The sequence below is a fragment of the Ranitomeya imitator genome, chromosome 1 (assembly GCF_032444005.1).
Source record: "Ranitomeya imitator isolate aRanImi1 chromosome 1, aRanImi1.pri, whole genome shotgun sequence".
NCBI lineage: Eukaryota > Metazoa > Chordata > Amphibia > Anura > Dendrobatidae > Ranitomeya > Ranitomeya imitator.
In genome coordinates, this window is record NC_091282.1 from 299,134,811 (window position 1) to 299,150,687 (window position 15,877).

Sequence of the window (15,877 nt, forward strand, 5' to 3'; positions counted from 1 at the left end):
TGCAGTTCTTTATGGCCCCATAAGATGCCCCATATAATGCTACATTCAGTTCTTTATGGCCCCATAGATGCCCCATATAACACTCCATGCAGTTCTTTATGGCCCCATAGATGCCCCATATAATGCTCCATGCAGTTATGGCCCCATAGATGCTCCATATAATGCTCCATGCAGTTATGGCCCCATATAATGCTCCATGCAGTTATGGCCCCATAGATGCCCCATATAATGCTCCATGCAGTTATGGCCCAATAGATGCCCCATATAATGCTCCATGCAGTTATGGCCCCATAGATGCTCCATATAATGCTCCATGCAGTTATGGCCCCATAGATGCCCCATATAATGCTCCATGCAGTTATGGCCCCATATAATGCTCCATGCAGTTATGGCCCCATAGATGCCCCATATAATGCTCCATGCAGTTATGGCCCCATATAATGCTCCATGCAGCTATGGCCCCATAGATGCCCCATATAATGCTCCATGCAGTTATGGCCCCATATAATGCTCCATGCAGTTATGGCTCCATAGATGCCCCATATAATGCTCCATGCAGTTCTTGCCATTCATTGTGCCACATGTAATGCTGCTGCTGCTGTTGCTGCACTAAAAAAAAAATGACATACTCACCTCTCGTCGCTGCTCCCCAGCGTCCCGTCTCTCCGCACTGACTGTTCAGGCAGAAGGTGGCGCGCGCACTAATACGTTATCGCGCCCTCTGACCTGAACAGTCACAGCAAGAGGACGGGAAGATGAGCCGGCGGTTGAACGCAGAAAGGTGAATATGACATACTTACCTGCTCCCGGTGCTCCTGACGCGGTCCCTGCATGTCCCACGGTCTTTGGGAGCAGCAGCTTCTTCCTGTAGTGAGCGGTCACATGGTACCGTTCATTACAGTAATGAATATGCGGCTCCACCCCTATGGGAGTGAAGTCCATATTCATAACTTTAATGAGCGGTACCAGTGACCGCTGAACAGGGGAAGAAGCTGCAGGTGCCCGAAGACCGTGGGACATGCAGGTACCGCGTCAGGAGCGCTGGGAGCAGGTGAGTATTTGACAGGCGTCGCTCCCCCTCACCCGCCGACCCCCCCGCCTTCCATGACCCGTGTATAAGTTGAGAGGGGCACTTTCAGACCATTTTCTTGGGCTCAAAATCTCGGCTTATACTCGAGTATATACAGTACTTTGGAACCAAACTTTTTATTTTCACGAGAAAATGCACCACAAAACTTGTTGCTCTAATTCTCCTGAATACGCCGATACCCCGCATGTGGGGGGAAAGCTACTGTTTGGGCGCATGGCAGGGCTCAGAAGGAGGGAGCACCATTTGACTTTTTGAGCGCAAATTGGCTGTAATCAATGGCGGGCGCCATGTCACGGTTGGAGACCCCCGATGCACCTAAACAGTGGAAACTTCCCTATTTTATCTCCAACCCTAATACCGCCCTAACCCCAACACACCCCTAGTCCCAACCCTAACCACAACCCCAACCCTAACATTAACACAACCCTAACCCCAACACCACAATCATAACCCCAACACAAACGTAACCACAACCCTGACCCCAACACAACCCTGACCCCAACACAACCCTAACCCCAACACAACCCTAGCCCCAACTCTAACCCTAACTGCAAAGAATTGAAAAAATTAAAACAAAAAATTATTTTATTATTTTTGTCTAACTAAGGAGGTGACAAAGGGGTTTGATTTACATTTTTTTTTATTTTGATCACTGTGATAGGGTCTATCATAGTGATCAAAATGAACCAATAGGAAAAATCTACTGTTGTCGGGTATCTTCCAGGAATATGACACAATGACACAGAGGGCCAGGGGAGGGAGCAGGAGGATCTTAAGATGGAGGAGGTACGGGGGGGAGAGGTCAGAGGACCCCCATCACTCTCTCCTCTGTCATGCTAGATCATATCAGAGGAGAGAGTAGTGAATGGAAAATCAGACTTGTTTTTGTGATCGCCATTGTTTGGTGAATAACGGTGATCACGTGACTGGGGATGCTAAAATCCAACCCAATTCATGTTCTCAGGGGTTTCAGCTATCCCAGTACCTGAGACCCCAGAGATTTTCCAACAATAGGGTGCGTTATACGCTTATTTCTCAGCGCCTTTAAAAAGCGGCGCTGAGGAATAAGACCCCTTAACTGCCGCTGTTAAAATGCGTATCAGCGGTCGTTAAGAGGTTAATGTAATTAGTATTATTGATGGAATATTACTATAGAGTTTCATTGCTAATATGTCTTTTCTTTTTCTCGATAAACTAACAGCTGGAGTTACTGGTTTAATGCCGGCTGAGATATTTGACCAGATGGCCCGTCCTGCTGCATACATGATCTGTGGCTCCATCATGTGGCTAACACTATTTGTGGTGGGCCTAGCCTTTCCTTTTATTATGGTGAGTGCAAACTGTTCACTTCTTCTAATTCAAATGAGTTTTACTTATAAACAAGCAAAAGGTAAATTAGACATTGTGCCATACAATCCTGTGAGAATGGAAGACTTTACATTCAGTACAAAAGTTGTATTGTAACCTAAATACAGTACATCTTGTGACTTCACCTTCTGGATACTAATTCCAAAAATTGGAGAAACAACACAAATATCAGAATTAGATTCTCAACCCTCCAGCGATATGAACAGATAGTTTTCTCATCAGACAAACTGCTAGAATCCAGTTGGTGCGCCTCGATCCACACATCAACCTTCAATCTCAGGAAGCATCAGTGGGCAATGTAGCATGGTAGGGTTAGATGGCAGAGGGCATAGTGTGGATAATTTAGGATGCCCTAAATTGTACAGAGTGGAGAGACAGTATCCATATCATCTATATGGCAAAGAACGTGTCTGCTGTCCCACAGTGCAGATCCAACAGGTCAATCACTTCTAGCAATTTCAGGGGAACCAGAGCTTCCATCATGTCATTTAAAAACCTAATCACTTGCAACCAAAATTCTCGTAGTAAAATCCCAGCTTTGTCTTTCTGTCTGGACAGTTTCTGGCTACTTTTTCTACAGTAAGAATGAAGCAAGTGTGAACAGATGCAAACTGCCTTGACTATATTATATGTAAATAAAACAGTGCCACCGCCAGGGGCGTAAATATCGTGGTCACAGCAGATGCCACTGCGATCAGGCCCGGCAGGTGAGGGGCCCGCTGATGCCAGTAAATATTTCAGCTGGATGTGCATCCTTGGATGCACGTTCAGATGAAGTGTATTGCCGCACACTGACTCAACGGGTCCGTGCATCTCAGTACACGCTGCCAGCCAATCAGAGGCATGCAGCTGACGTCGGCGTGCACATGACCTGGAGCGCATGGCAGTGACTTCATGTTTTCCCGTAGCTTATACGCTGAAGTCAGCTGCCGGCTGCAGAAGAGGACACCGTGCAGCGGTGGAGCGGAGAGAAGGTGAGTATTTATTTTTTTAATCAGTGAATACTACTACATGGATGACTATAGGCTGAATATTATATTATATAGTTGACTATGACTGTACATTATGCTGCATGTATGTCTATGGGCTGTGTATTATACTGCATGTATGACTATGGGCTGTGTATTATACTACATGGATGACTTTGGGGATGAGCATTATGCTGAAAAAAACAGAAATGTAGAAATGTTTGCAAATTTATAAAAAAGGAAAAACTGAAATATCACATGGTCATAAGTATTCAGACCCTTTAATGACAGAGCCAATTTGGTACTTAATGACCAAGCCAATTTTTACTGTCACTTTATGAGGTTATAGCTCTAGAAACATATCCCACTGATTCTGGGATTGTTTTTTCATGACATATTGTACTTCATGTTAGTGGTAAAATTTCTTTGGATTAACTTGCGTTTATTTATGAAAAAACAGAAATTTGGGAAAAATTTTTGAGAATTTAGCCATTTTCAAACTTTTAATTTTTGTACCCTTAAATCAGAGAGTCGTGGCACACAAAATGGTTAATAAATAATATTTTCCACATGTCAACTTTACATCAGCACGGATTTGGAAGCATAATTTTTTTTGTTAGGACGTTATAAGGGTTAAAAGTTGACCATCAATTTCTCATTTTTCCAACAAAATTTACAAAACCATTTTTTGAGGGACCACCTCATGTTTAAAGTGAGTTTGGGGGTCAATATGACAGAAAATACCGAAAAGTGACACCATTCTAAAAACTGCACCTCTCAAGGTGCGCAAAACCACATTCAAGAAGTTTATTAACCCTTCAGATGCTTCAAGAAAACTAAAGCAATATGGAAGGAAAAAATGAACATTTTACCTTTTTCACAAAAAATTTACTTTGGAACCAATTTTTTTATTTTCACAAGGGTATCAGGAGAAAATGGACCACAAAATTTGTTGTGCAATTTCTACTGAGTACGCCGATACCCCATATGTGGGGGAAAGCCACTGTTTGGGTGCATGGTAGGGCTCAGAAGGGAGGGAGCACTGTTATGGACCTGGTGGTTAAGAGCACCAGGAACGACCTGATGGTTAAACTCACACAGGGCAAGCTCTGGGAAGTGGGAACTCTGCTGATCGCAACCCCTAATCCTATCACACAACTAGAAATAGCCGTGGAGCGTACCTAACACGACCTAGACGCCTCTTCACAGCCTAAGAGCTAACTAGCCCTAAAGATAGAAAATAATGCCTACCTTGCCTCAGAGAAATTCCCCAAAGGAAAAGGCAGCCCCCCACATATATTGACTGTGAGTTAAGATGAAAGTCACAAACACAGAGATGAAACAGGTTTCAGCAAAGGGAGGCCAGACTTACTAAACAGACTGAGGATAGAAAAGGTATCTTTGCGGTCAGCACAAAAAACTACAAAAAACCACGCAGAGTGTGCAAAAAAAACCTCCGCACCGACTCACGGTGCAGAGGTGCCACTCTGCATCCCAGAGCTTCCAGCTAGCAAGACAAAATCATGATAGCCAACTGGACAAGGAAACAATGAACAAATAATTAACTAGCAGGGACTTAGCTTCTGCTGGAGTAGACAGGTCACCAGAAAGATCCAAGAGCGAACTGAACCAGTACAAGAACATTGACAGCTGGCATGGAGTAACGATCTGAGTGGAGTTAAATAGAACAGCCAGCCAAAGAATAAACTACGTCACCTGTGGAAGGAACCTCAGAAGCAGCAGCTCCACTCACAGCCACCAGAGGGAGTCCATGGACAGAACTCGCCGAAGTACCATTCATGACCACAGGAGGGAGTTCGAAAACAGAATTCACAACAGAGCACTGTTTGATATTTTGAACGCAAAATTGGCTGGAATCAATGGTGGCGCCATGTCGCATTTGGAGACCCCCTTATGTACCTATACAGTGGAACCCCTGCAATTCTAACCACAACCCAAACCCCAATACACCCTAATCCCAATCCTAACCACAAACCTAACCCTAACACACCCCTAACCCTAATCCCAACCCTATCTGTAATCACAACCCTAGCCCAACCCTAACTCTAGGCCAACCCTAACTTTAGCCCAGCCCTAACTTCAGCCCCAACCCTAACCCTAGTCCCAACCCTAGCCCAACCCTAACTTTAGCCCAACCCTAACTTTAGCCCAACCCTAGCCCCAACCCTAACCCTAGCCCAACCTTAACCCTAGCTCAACCCTAACCCTAACTTTAGCCTAGCCCTAGCCCAACCCTAACTTTAGCCCAACCCTAACATTAACCCAACTCTATCCCTAGTGGAAAAATGAAAATAAACACTTTTTTATTTTATTATTTTTAATTAAGGGGGTGATAAAGAGGGGTTTGATTTACTATTTTTTTTATTTTAGTCACTGTGATAGGGTCTAACACAGTGATGAAAATGAACCAATAGGAAAAATGTCCTATTGTTGCCGGGTTCCGGCCGGCAGATCTCGTTGGGCGCACTACGCATGTGCCCGCCATTTTCTTCCCGGAAGAAGACACCAGCGGCTCGGGGGACTTCACGGGGGGGTTACAGGCTCTCCAGATCTACCGTGAGGAATCGGGGACCCCATTTCTCTCTCCTCTGATGTGCGATCATATCAGAGGAGAGAGAAATTAAATGGGAAATCAGACTTTTTTTTGCGGACGCTATTATTCTGTTAATAACAGCGACCGCAACACTGGGGTCGGTAAAAACAGACCCAAATTATGTTTTCTGGGGTCTCGGCTACCCCTAGTATCCGAGACCACGGAGAGATTCTGACTCTGGGGGGCGCTATTCACTTATTTCTCAGCGCCGTTAAAAAGCGGTGCCGCCGTTGAAAGGCGTATCGGCGGTATTTAAGGGGTTAAATGAAGGTCTTTATTATTAAGGGAAGAAGAAATCCAAACCTACTCGGGCCCTGTGTGAAAAAGTGATTGCCCCCACCTTAAAATATCACTTAACTGTGGTTTATCACATCTTTAGGAAGCTGAGTTCAAATTCCCCAGCCACACCTAGGCCTGATTACTGCCACACCTGTTCTCAATCACTTAAATAGGACCCGCCTGACAAAGTGAAGTAGACCAAAAGATCCTCAAATGCTAGGCATCATGCCGTGATCAAAAAAAATTCTGGTACGAATGAGAAACTAAGTAATTGAGAGCTATCAGTCTGGAAAAGGTTTTAAAGCCAGTTGTAAAGCTTTGGGACTCCAGAGAGCCATTATCCACAAATGGTGAAAACGGAACAGTGGTGAACCTTCCCAGGAGTGGCTAGCAGACCAAAATGATCCCAAGAGAGCAATGATGACTCATCTAAGAGGTCACAAAAGAACAGATAGCAACATCCAAAGAACCTCAGGCATCACTTGCCTCATTTTATGTCAGTGTTCATGACTTCACCATAAGAAGGAGACTGGACAAAAATAAATGGCCGGCATGATGAAAACCACTGCTGAGCAATAAGAACATAAATGCTCATCTCAGTTTTGCCAGAAAACATCTGATGATCCCCAAGATTTTTGGGAGAATACTCTGTGGACTGAGGAGACAAAAGTTGTCCCATTACATCTGGCGTAGAAGTAAAACAACATTTCAGAAAAGGAACATCATACCAATAGTAAAATATGATGGTGGCAGTGTGGTGGTCTGGGGCTGTTTTGCTGCTTCAGGACCAGGAAGACTTGCTGTGGTAAATGGAACCATGAATTCTGTTGTTTGCCAAACAATCCTGAAGGAGAATGTCCAGCCATCTGTTCGTGACTATATGCTAAAGCGCACTTTGGTTATACTGCAGGACAATGCTTGATTGCAGATGTTGCTGCTAAGGGTGGCCCAATCAGTTATTAGGTTTAGGGGGCAATCACTTTTTCACACGGGCCCTGTAGGCTTGGGTTTATTTTTCCCTTAATAATAAAGACCTTCATTTAAAAACTACATTTTGCGATTACTTGTGTTATCCTTTTCTAATGTTTAAGTTTGTTTGGTGATCTGAAACATTTGTGTGTGACAAACACGCAAAAGATTAGGAAATCAGGAAGGGGGAAACACTTTTTCACACAACAGGATATGTACCAGGATGGAGGACATATATACAGTCAGGATGGGGGGCCTGATCCAAATCTTACACCGGGGCCAAACAGACGCTTGTTACCCCACTGGTAGCACACGGTATACACTAAGATATATACAAACATTAAAAATATAAAATTTAGATGGCATTGCTTCCATATAGATTATATTTATTATTATAAAATGAAAGCCCTTATCTCATCTCACAAATTGGCCAATTCATGCTTCCCCCAGCCATATCAAGGCTTATCGTTCTCTGGACAGATTACAACCTCCAGACTGCCTCCTTGGCTCAGCCATCCTCCCATCAGGCTAAAGGTACCTTCACACTGAACGATATCGCTAGCGATCTGTGACGTTGCAGCGTCCTGGCTAGCGATATCGTTCAGTTTGACACGCAGCAGCTATCAGGATCCTGCTGTGATGTCGTTGGTCGCTGCAGAAAGTCCAGCACTTTATTTCGTCGCTGGACTCCCTGCAGACATCGCTGAATCGGCGTGTGTGACGCCGATTCAGCGATGTCTTCACTGGTACTAAGCGCAGGGCCGCGCTTAGTAACCCGATGTTTACCCTGGTTACCAGCGTAAAAGTAAAAAAAACAAACACTACATACTTACCTTCCGCTGTCTGTCCCCGGCGCTCTACTTCTCTGCACTGGCTGTGAGCGCCGGCCAGCCGGAAAGCACAGCGGTGACGTCACCGCTCTGCTTTCCGGTCGCTGTGCTCACAGTCAGTGGAGGAAAGCAGAGTGCCGGGGACAGACAGCGAAGGTAAGTATGTAGTGTTTGTTTTTTTTACTTTTACGATGGTAACCAGGGTAAACATCGGGTTACTAAGTGCGGCCCTGTCACCACGCCCACCTGACCAGACCAGCCTGATTGACAGGCGAAAACGGCGACTTTGGTAATGTATTTCTCAGCATAGGTGGGGAATCAGGGTACACTACATACACTATTGTAACGCACAGCGCAGGCCCTATTTAACAGTATTTATATCTCAATCTGAAAAAACGGGGTGACAGGTTCCCTTTAAGGCTTTTGGCCTAGAAGAGGCATATCTGAGAAAGGGACGCCTTGATGTGGCTGGTGGACACACATGATTAGCTAATTTGTGTGCTAAATACCTTCATTTTATATGTACATTCTGTATTGCAGTAATGCAGTTTTAATTTCACATATTTAATATTTGCATACATCTTAGCGCTCACAGTATGCTGCACTCTTTGGTTTACTTTTTCTACAGTCATATAAACTTATCTAATATGTATAATAGGCTTTCTATGGGTATCTAGGGTAAGGATTTCCTAGCTTTATCTTCTGGGATCTCACAAAAAAGCACAAAGTGGAAAAAATAAAACATAACTTTTAATACACAAAAGTAGATAAAAACAAGTCACCCAAGTGAACACTTAATACGGGGCCAAGTCACCACCATATATAATGGACATAGAAAGATGACAGGCCCTACACGGGATTAAAAGTTTCCAGCAATATATGCGGAATCAATCCGGGATAGGGTACCCAAAGGAGCTGTTCAACAATATATACAGTAAGACAGCAACTGACCCTATGCAACCAGACGTATATAGACACAATAGACAGTAATCAGCATGTACTGTAAAATATGCTTACTGTACTAATAAACAAACAGGAACGGTCTCACCAATTCCATAAGGCAGGCATCAGAGCACCGGATTTTCTTTAGTCAGACAGACATCCGGACCATGAAGAGATGACAATCCCTATGTCAATCCCTGTGGGGCTACAATAAGCTATCCCCCAAGCTCCTGCCCTTACAAGGGCAGTCCACATCTACCCCTGTAAACATATGCCCTGCACTCTCCCTATGTTGTCCCGACGCGTTTCTTCCAAGCTCAAGTCATCAGGGGACTTGCTTGTATGAGGAGATTAAGTGCTAATAACCTGTTTGTTTATTAGTACAGTAAGCATATTTTACAGTACATGCTGATTACTGTCCATTATATATGGTGGTGACTTGGCCCCGTATTAAGTGTTCACTTGGGTGACTTGTTTTTATCTACTTTTGTGTATTAAAAGTTATGTTTTATTTTTTCCACTTTGTGCTTTTTTGTGATACTTGTTAGTGGGATCATCTGCAGGACCTACAGTCTTTATGCAGATTTTGCTTTGTTATATCTTCTGGGATCTCACCAGACAGACCAAGGTGATGCCTGTTCCTCTCCATTAGTGATGGAAGTCCATGCCAAAATGAAAAACTTAAATTATATTTTGTTTACTGAACCAATTATGTATCTAAATCTGGGATTGCTGCCTGTAATAATGGCTTTGTATAGTGCCCTCCTACTCCCCATCACCAACAAGCAAGGGGTGCCTTATTGATGGGGCCAACCTCACAGTTTGAGCACTGATCTAGGGAATATTTTTGTAGGACTTCCATAATAACATCCCTGTATTTGGTTTATACTGGCTGTGATAGACCACCTTACTGACTGCAACTAGACCTTGTGATTTGACAGCTGCATGGTATTATAGGTGAGCCCACTTGGCCAAGCTTTATGTCATTAGCCCACTTTCTAAGTCTTCTTCAGTGTGTTATATGGTGCCGGCCTTTCCTTTTCTTTTTAGGACAGGAAAGTACACTCCTCACGAATCAAGTCAGAGAGTAATTAAAGTTTCAGACAATTGGACTTGAAGTCGAACCTCTACTAAGGGTTTCTTCACATGTTGCACATTTTGTGCATTTTTGCTTCAAATTAAAATGTTGGCACTTGTTTGGCCTGTGTACATCAGGGAATCTTTTTTACCTGTATTGGAAACCATATAGCACTATCCTTTGATATTACCTGCTCCCTCTACCATAACCTTAGATTTTTATTTCAGGTCTTCACGGCAAATTATTACAATATACTCAATGTTTTTCTTCTGTTTCAGCAAGGACTTCGCCATTTTTGCTTTATGCCATTTCTAGTGGTCTGCGTCAGCACCACTTTATATATTGGATTCTTCCTCCCAGAGACCAAAGGAAAAAATGTTTTAGAAATCACTGAAGAATTTACAGCTTGGAGAGCTAAACCACGCAGAGAGGAAAATGGCTGGCTTGGACCTCAGGAGATCAAATCCACCAGTCTGTGAAAGAAGGAATACTATGCATTATGTAGTGGGTGCACAGAAATGTTGTCCTTCTCACTTTTCTTGCAGCAAAGTTAGATTTTTCAGTTTGGAGCAGGAATTCGAATGACAACTATAAAATTCCTTTATGAGATTTCTTCCTATTTCTGCCTGCACTTGGACTTTGCAATAGTGTGCATCCATCCACTCCTTAAGAAAATTACCTCAATAATGTTTCTACATTATAAAGCTGCTAAAAAATCAGCTGCATGTATAATACTTGAATACAGAACCTGCCAGTAACTGTTCACCATGTGTGTAGTTTTGGTGTATGAGTCAGGAAAGTCTCCTGACGCAAGCCAATAAAGTGCCCATACACTCTTCCTACTCCCCCCAAACACATGAATGCTCAGGTCTTATGCTGCTGCCAGACACCAATGACCTTTGTCTAATGTGTATGGGGGTCTGTAGACTGCTGTTTCTTAAGCTACATTTACACTAAAGGTACCTTCACACTGACCAACTTCACAACGATATCGCTAGCGATCCGTGACGTTGCAGCGTCCTGGATAGCGATATCGTTGTGTTTGACACACAGCAGCGATCTGGATCCTGCTGTGACATCGTTGGTCGGAGCAGAAAGTCCAGAACTTTATTTCGTCGCTGGATCTCCCGCAGACATCGCTGAATCGGCGTGTGTGACGCCGATTCAGCGATGTCTTTACTGGTAACCAGGGTAAACATCGGGTTACTAAGCGCAGGGCCGCGCTTAGTAACCCGATATTTACCCTGGTTACCAGTGTAAATGTAAAAAAAAAAAAAAACACTTCATACTTACATTCCGGTGTCTGTCGCGTCCCCCGGCGTTCTGCTTCCCTGCACTGTCAGCGCCGGCCAGCCGTAAAAAAGATTACAGCGGTGATGTCACCGCTGTGCTTTACGGCCAGCCGGCGCTCACAGTCAGTGCAGGAAAGCAGAGCGCCGGGGGACGCTGACCAAATACTGATAGGGTGAACATGACCTGAAAGATAATCATCAGCAAAACTTCTTAAGAATGCTATTTACGTGTAAGCAGGTTGCGGGCCACCCAATAAACCGTCATTCATTAGGTAAAAATGATCTTTTGTGTAGCGAAGAGGATTATAGTTGTTGGCATTGCATCGTCCTGTATAAACTATAAATGATGGCAGTCAATGGGTACTGAGCAATCTATTACAGATCGCTCATTGTGCATCGTTTGTTGCGGGTTGCCTGTGTAAACAGGCTGTTAAACGACTGATAATCGGCAAAGGTTTATCGATCAGCGATCGTTTAGTGCCGCCTGTCAGTCCATATAAAAAAAAACCTTATACAGCGGTGCCATCACAAAAAACAGTATCTAGTGTAGGAATTGGGATAGCGGGCATCGCATGCACTGAATGGCTATACGATTGTATATGCTGAAACCTTCACATAATGTGAACAAAGCCTTCCTGCTGATTCTCAGGAGATGAGAAATAGTTCTATGATTGCTTTATACCACTTTTTATGGAGTAGTTGACACACCACCCCATTTTTTTCCCAATGCAGCAGCGATATTGTTGTCCCTTGCTACAGTTGTGCTGAAAAGTTTACATACCCCGGCAGAATTTTTGCGTTCTTGGCCTTTTTTCAGAGAATATGAATGATAGCACCAAAACTTTTTCTCCACTCATGGTTAGTGGTTGGGTGAAGCCATTTATTGTCAAACTACTGTGTTTTCTTGTGCATCTTGAAACATCCACACCGCTAGTTTTCAGAGAGTCCTGTATTTCAGCTGATGTTATTTGTGGGGTTTTCTTTACATCCCGAACAATTTTCCTGGCATTTGTCACAGGTCACAGTTGAGGATATTACCTTTAGTAGCCATTCAAACCCATTTGTGTCAACTTCTGTGCATGTTATCAGGCCAAAATCACCAGGGTATGTAAACTTTTGATCAGGGTAATTTGTATGTTTAGGATTTGTCATTATGATTTGAAAAGAGAAAACACAGCAGTTTGACAATAAATGGCTTCACTCAACCACTAACCATTAGTGGAGGAAAAGTTTTGGTTTTATCATTCATATTCTCTGAAAAAAGGCCAAGAAAGCAAAAATTCTGCGTGGGTATGTAAACTTTTGAGCACAGCTGTATATACATTGAGATGCTACATTACAAAAAAATGCAGAAATTGTGAAGTATTTATGAATTGTTCTGCCTCTAGTTTTATGACAAGTATGTCATTATTTGTATGTCTCCTTTGCATGGTCAAATGTAATCCGACTATTGAATTAAGAAAAGCAACTGTTATGCAGCTGTGAAAGATAAAGAGCCTGGGGTACTGTACTTTCCATGTCAATTTGGACCTTCCCCCCCCCCCCACAACCCAATCTGATGGACAAGAGGTGTCCTATGGCAGAATTGTGCCACCCCATTTGTTGAAATAATTTGCACTTTCTCTAGGATGAACCGCAGGGGGATTGTGATGATAATGGAATGCTGAACATTTGTTTAGACAACAGTTCTCCTTTTTATCTGATACATTAGCCATTAAGGTCAAATATTCGGGGGCTAAAGAATTAAAACAATGAGAAAACTATACAGCATGTAAGTAAATAGCAAACAGTTCCTTTGGGATTGTATGCAATGCAGTTCTGGATTTTATGTACAAATATAGTATGACTTTGTCTCTAGATAGATCAAAGTAGGTGCTTACATGCAAGGTTTACCAAAAATGAGAACTATTCCATTTTTTTGCACTTTTAATTTATTTAGTGTGCTTCATGATCTATATAAGGCTATAAAAAATCCTACAAATGCAAATAAAATAATATTTATATTTTATCAAGAGTCTGTCTTTCCTTTTTATTTCTATACACGTGTGGCATATGTGTATACACATACAGTATATTATATATGTAAGATGCATGTTTCTAAGATTTTTATTTGGTTTTGATATGAGCTTAAATTCCTCAGTTCCTCTGGTCATGTGCAATTGTGTGCGTAACGTACAACATGTCCACATTTTCTAGTAAGCACAGTCATGGCCGAAAATGTTTGCACCTTTTAAATTGTTCCAGAAAATGAAGTATTTCTCCCAGAAAATCATTACAATTACACATGTTTTGTTATACACATTTATTTCCTTTGTGTGCATTGGAATAACATGAAAAAAACAGAGGAAAATAAGGCAAATTGGACATAATTTCACACAAAACACCAAAAATGGGCCAGACAAAATTGTTGGCACCCTCATATTAATGTTTGATTGCTCACCCTTAGGAATAAATAACTTAAATCAATCACTCCTATAACCATCAGCAAGCTTCTCTCCGCTATAATTTTGTGTGGTGAGCATGCATACAGGCCACAGAGGTCCAGTGGATTACTTATAGTTTTCTTTGAAACAATTGTACCTGCTGATTCCAGGTCTTTCTGTAGAACTCCACAGGTGGTAATTGGCTCTTGGACAACTCTTTGATAATTCTTTTCATTCCTCCCTCTGAAATCTTCTGGGAACACCTGGTTTATGGTGAAATCATGTTCTTCCCACTTCTGGATTATGGCCCTAACAGTGCTCACTGGAACCTTCAGCAGTTGAAAAATTCTTCTCTTACCAATGCTGTCAGTATGTTTTGCAAGAATAAGGTTGCAAAGGTATTGCGACAGCTCACTGGTTTTACCCATCATGAGATGTTTCTCGTATGGTTCCTTGGTAATAAGACACATTTTTATAGGTCATCAGTTGAACCAGCTGATGTTATTGTTCACTAAGGCTATGTTCACACTTGCGTACCGATGCTTTGCCGACGGATGCGTACTTCTTCCCTGAAGCTCCGCCCACTTCCGCACTTCCGTTTAGGTCCGTCTACTTCTGCATGCATCCTGCGTACATATCTTTAAAGGGACACTGTCACCTGAATTTGGAGGGAACAATCTTCAGCCATGGAGGCGGGGTTTTGGGGTTTTTGATTCACCCTTTCCTTACCTGCTGGCTGCATGCTGGCTGCAATATTGGATTGAAGTTCATTCTCTGTCCTCTGTAGTACATGCCTGCACAAGGCAAGATTGCCTTGCGCAGGCGTGTACTACGGAGGACAGAGAATGAACTTCAATCCAATATTGCAGCCAGCATGCAGCCAGCGGGTAAGGAAAGGGTGAATCAAAACCCCGCCTCCATGGCTGAAGATTGTTCCCTCCAAATTCAGGTGACAGTGTCCCTTTAACACTGGGTATGCAGGACATGTGGATGTATGTGGATGTACGCATACATCCGCATCTCCTGCGTACCCAATGTTAAAGATGGGTACGCAGGACGCATGCAGAAGTAGGCAGACCTAAATGGAAGTGGGCGGGGCTTCAGGGAGGAAGTATGCAGCCGTCTGCAAAGCCCTGGTACGCAAGTGTGAACATAGCCTAAGTGACAGAATTGCTTTCTTATTATAGATGTTCAGTGTCATGACTGTCCATGGTTTTTTTGCACATCTTTCTTCATGTGTTGAATACTTTTTCCCTGTGTCATTTCTCATTATTACACATAACAATTTATGGACATCTTTATTTTGATTTCTTTGCTTGTGTGGATTGGATGAGTTGTTACCGACATCTGGTGAGAATGTCATGTCAATAGCTCCTTTAGAAATATATTTACTTAGAAAATTTGTCTCCAATACTTATTTCTCCCGCAGTATGTATACTCATGTATATGTATATTAAGTTGTGTAAGACCCATCTTTCTAAAACCTCTATTTGGATTTGGTGTTCTCTTGAATTCCTCATTTGACGACATGATTATGTGAGAGTATGTACCATACAACATGCCCACAAATGTTCTCTAATAAGCAATAGTATTTCAATCTGAAAAGCCTAGTGCCCCATTCTTCTCATTCACTGAATCTGATTTACACCATCAGAAAAGGTATGGAAACAACTCTATTAGATGTAAATTGTGTTTAGACAGGCCAGAGAGCATGGTTTCCACTTAGTTTTGTGAAATGCACCTGACAACTTGTTAACAAAGGCAGGGGGTTGTGTTGTGTATTTTTTTTTTTTTTTTTTGGGGGGGGGCGGGTTAACCCTTTAAACCAAAAGGAGGGGGAGCCAAGGGCTAGCATAAAATGTTAGAGAAAATCCCAGAAACAAGTTAGTTTTCTCTTTCTGATGAGATAAGGAACTTCATGCTTAGCAAGGTAAAGGTAAGTCTACATCTTATTGCTGTGGTTTGTATTATTTTCTAAAGCTATTTTTGCACTATATCTATTTTTTATTCAGTATCAGATCTTA

At 42.6% G+C, this 15,877-nt stretch overlaps 1 protein-coding gene across 3 annotated transcripts in view; it reads left to right on the plus strand.

Moving 5' to 3' along the window:
• The window catches only part of LOC138670044 (solute carrier family 2, facilitated glucose transporter member 11-like), a 193,736-nt gene extending 182,334 nt beyond the window's left edge, over positions 1–11,402 (plus strand). For 2 of the 3 annotated variants that reach the window (XM_069757045.1, XM_069757054.1), the window contains exons 11-12: positions 2,292–2,419; positions 10,417–10,749. In XM_069757045.1, the coding sequence (XP_069613146.1) occupies positions 2,292–2,419; positions 10,417–10,617 (329 nt within the window). In that variant the 3' untranslated portion in view covers positions 10,618–10,749. Of the gene's footprint in view, positions 1–2,291; positions 2,420–10,416 lie in introns of all 3 variants that reach the window. The other variant, XM_069757036.1, reaches the window with a different exon arrangement.
• The last annotated feature ends 4,475 nt before the right edge of the window (positions 11,403–15,877 follow it).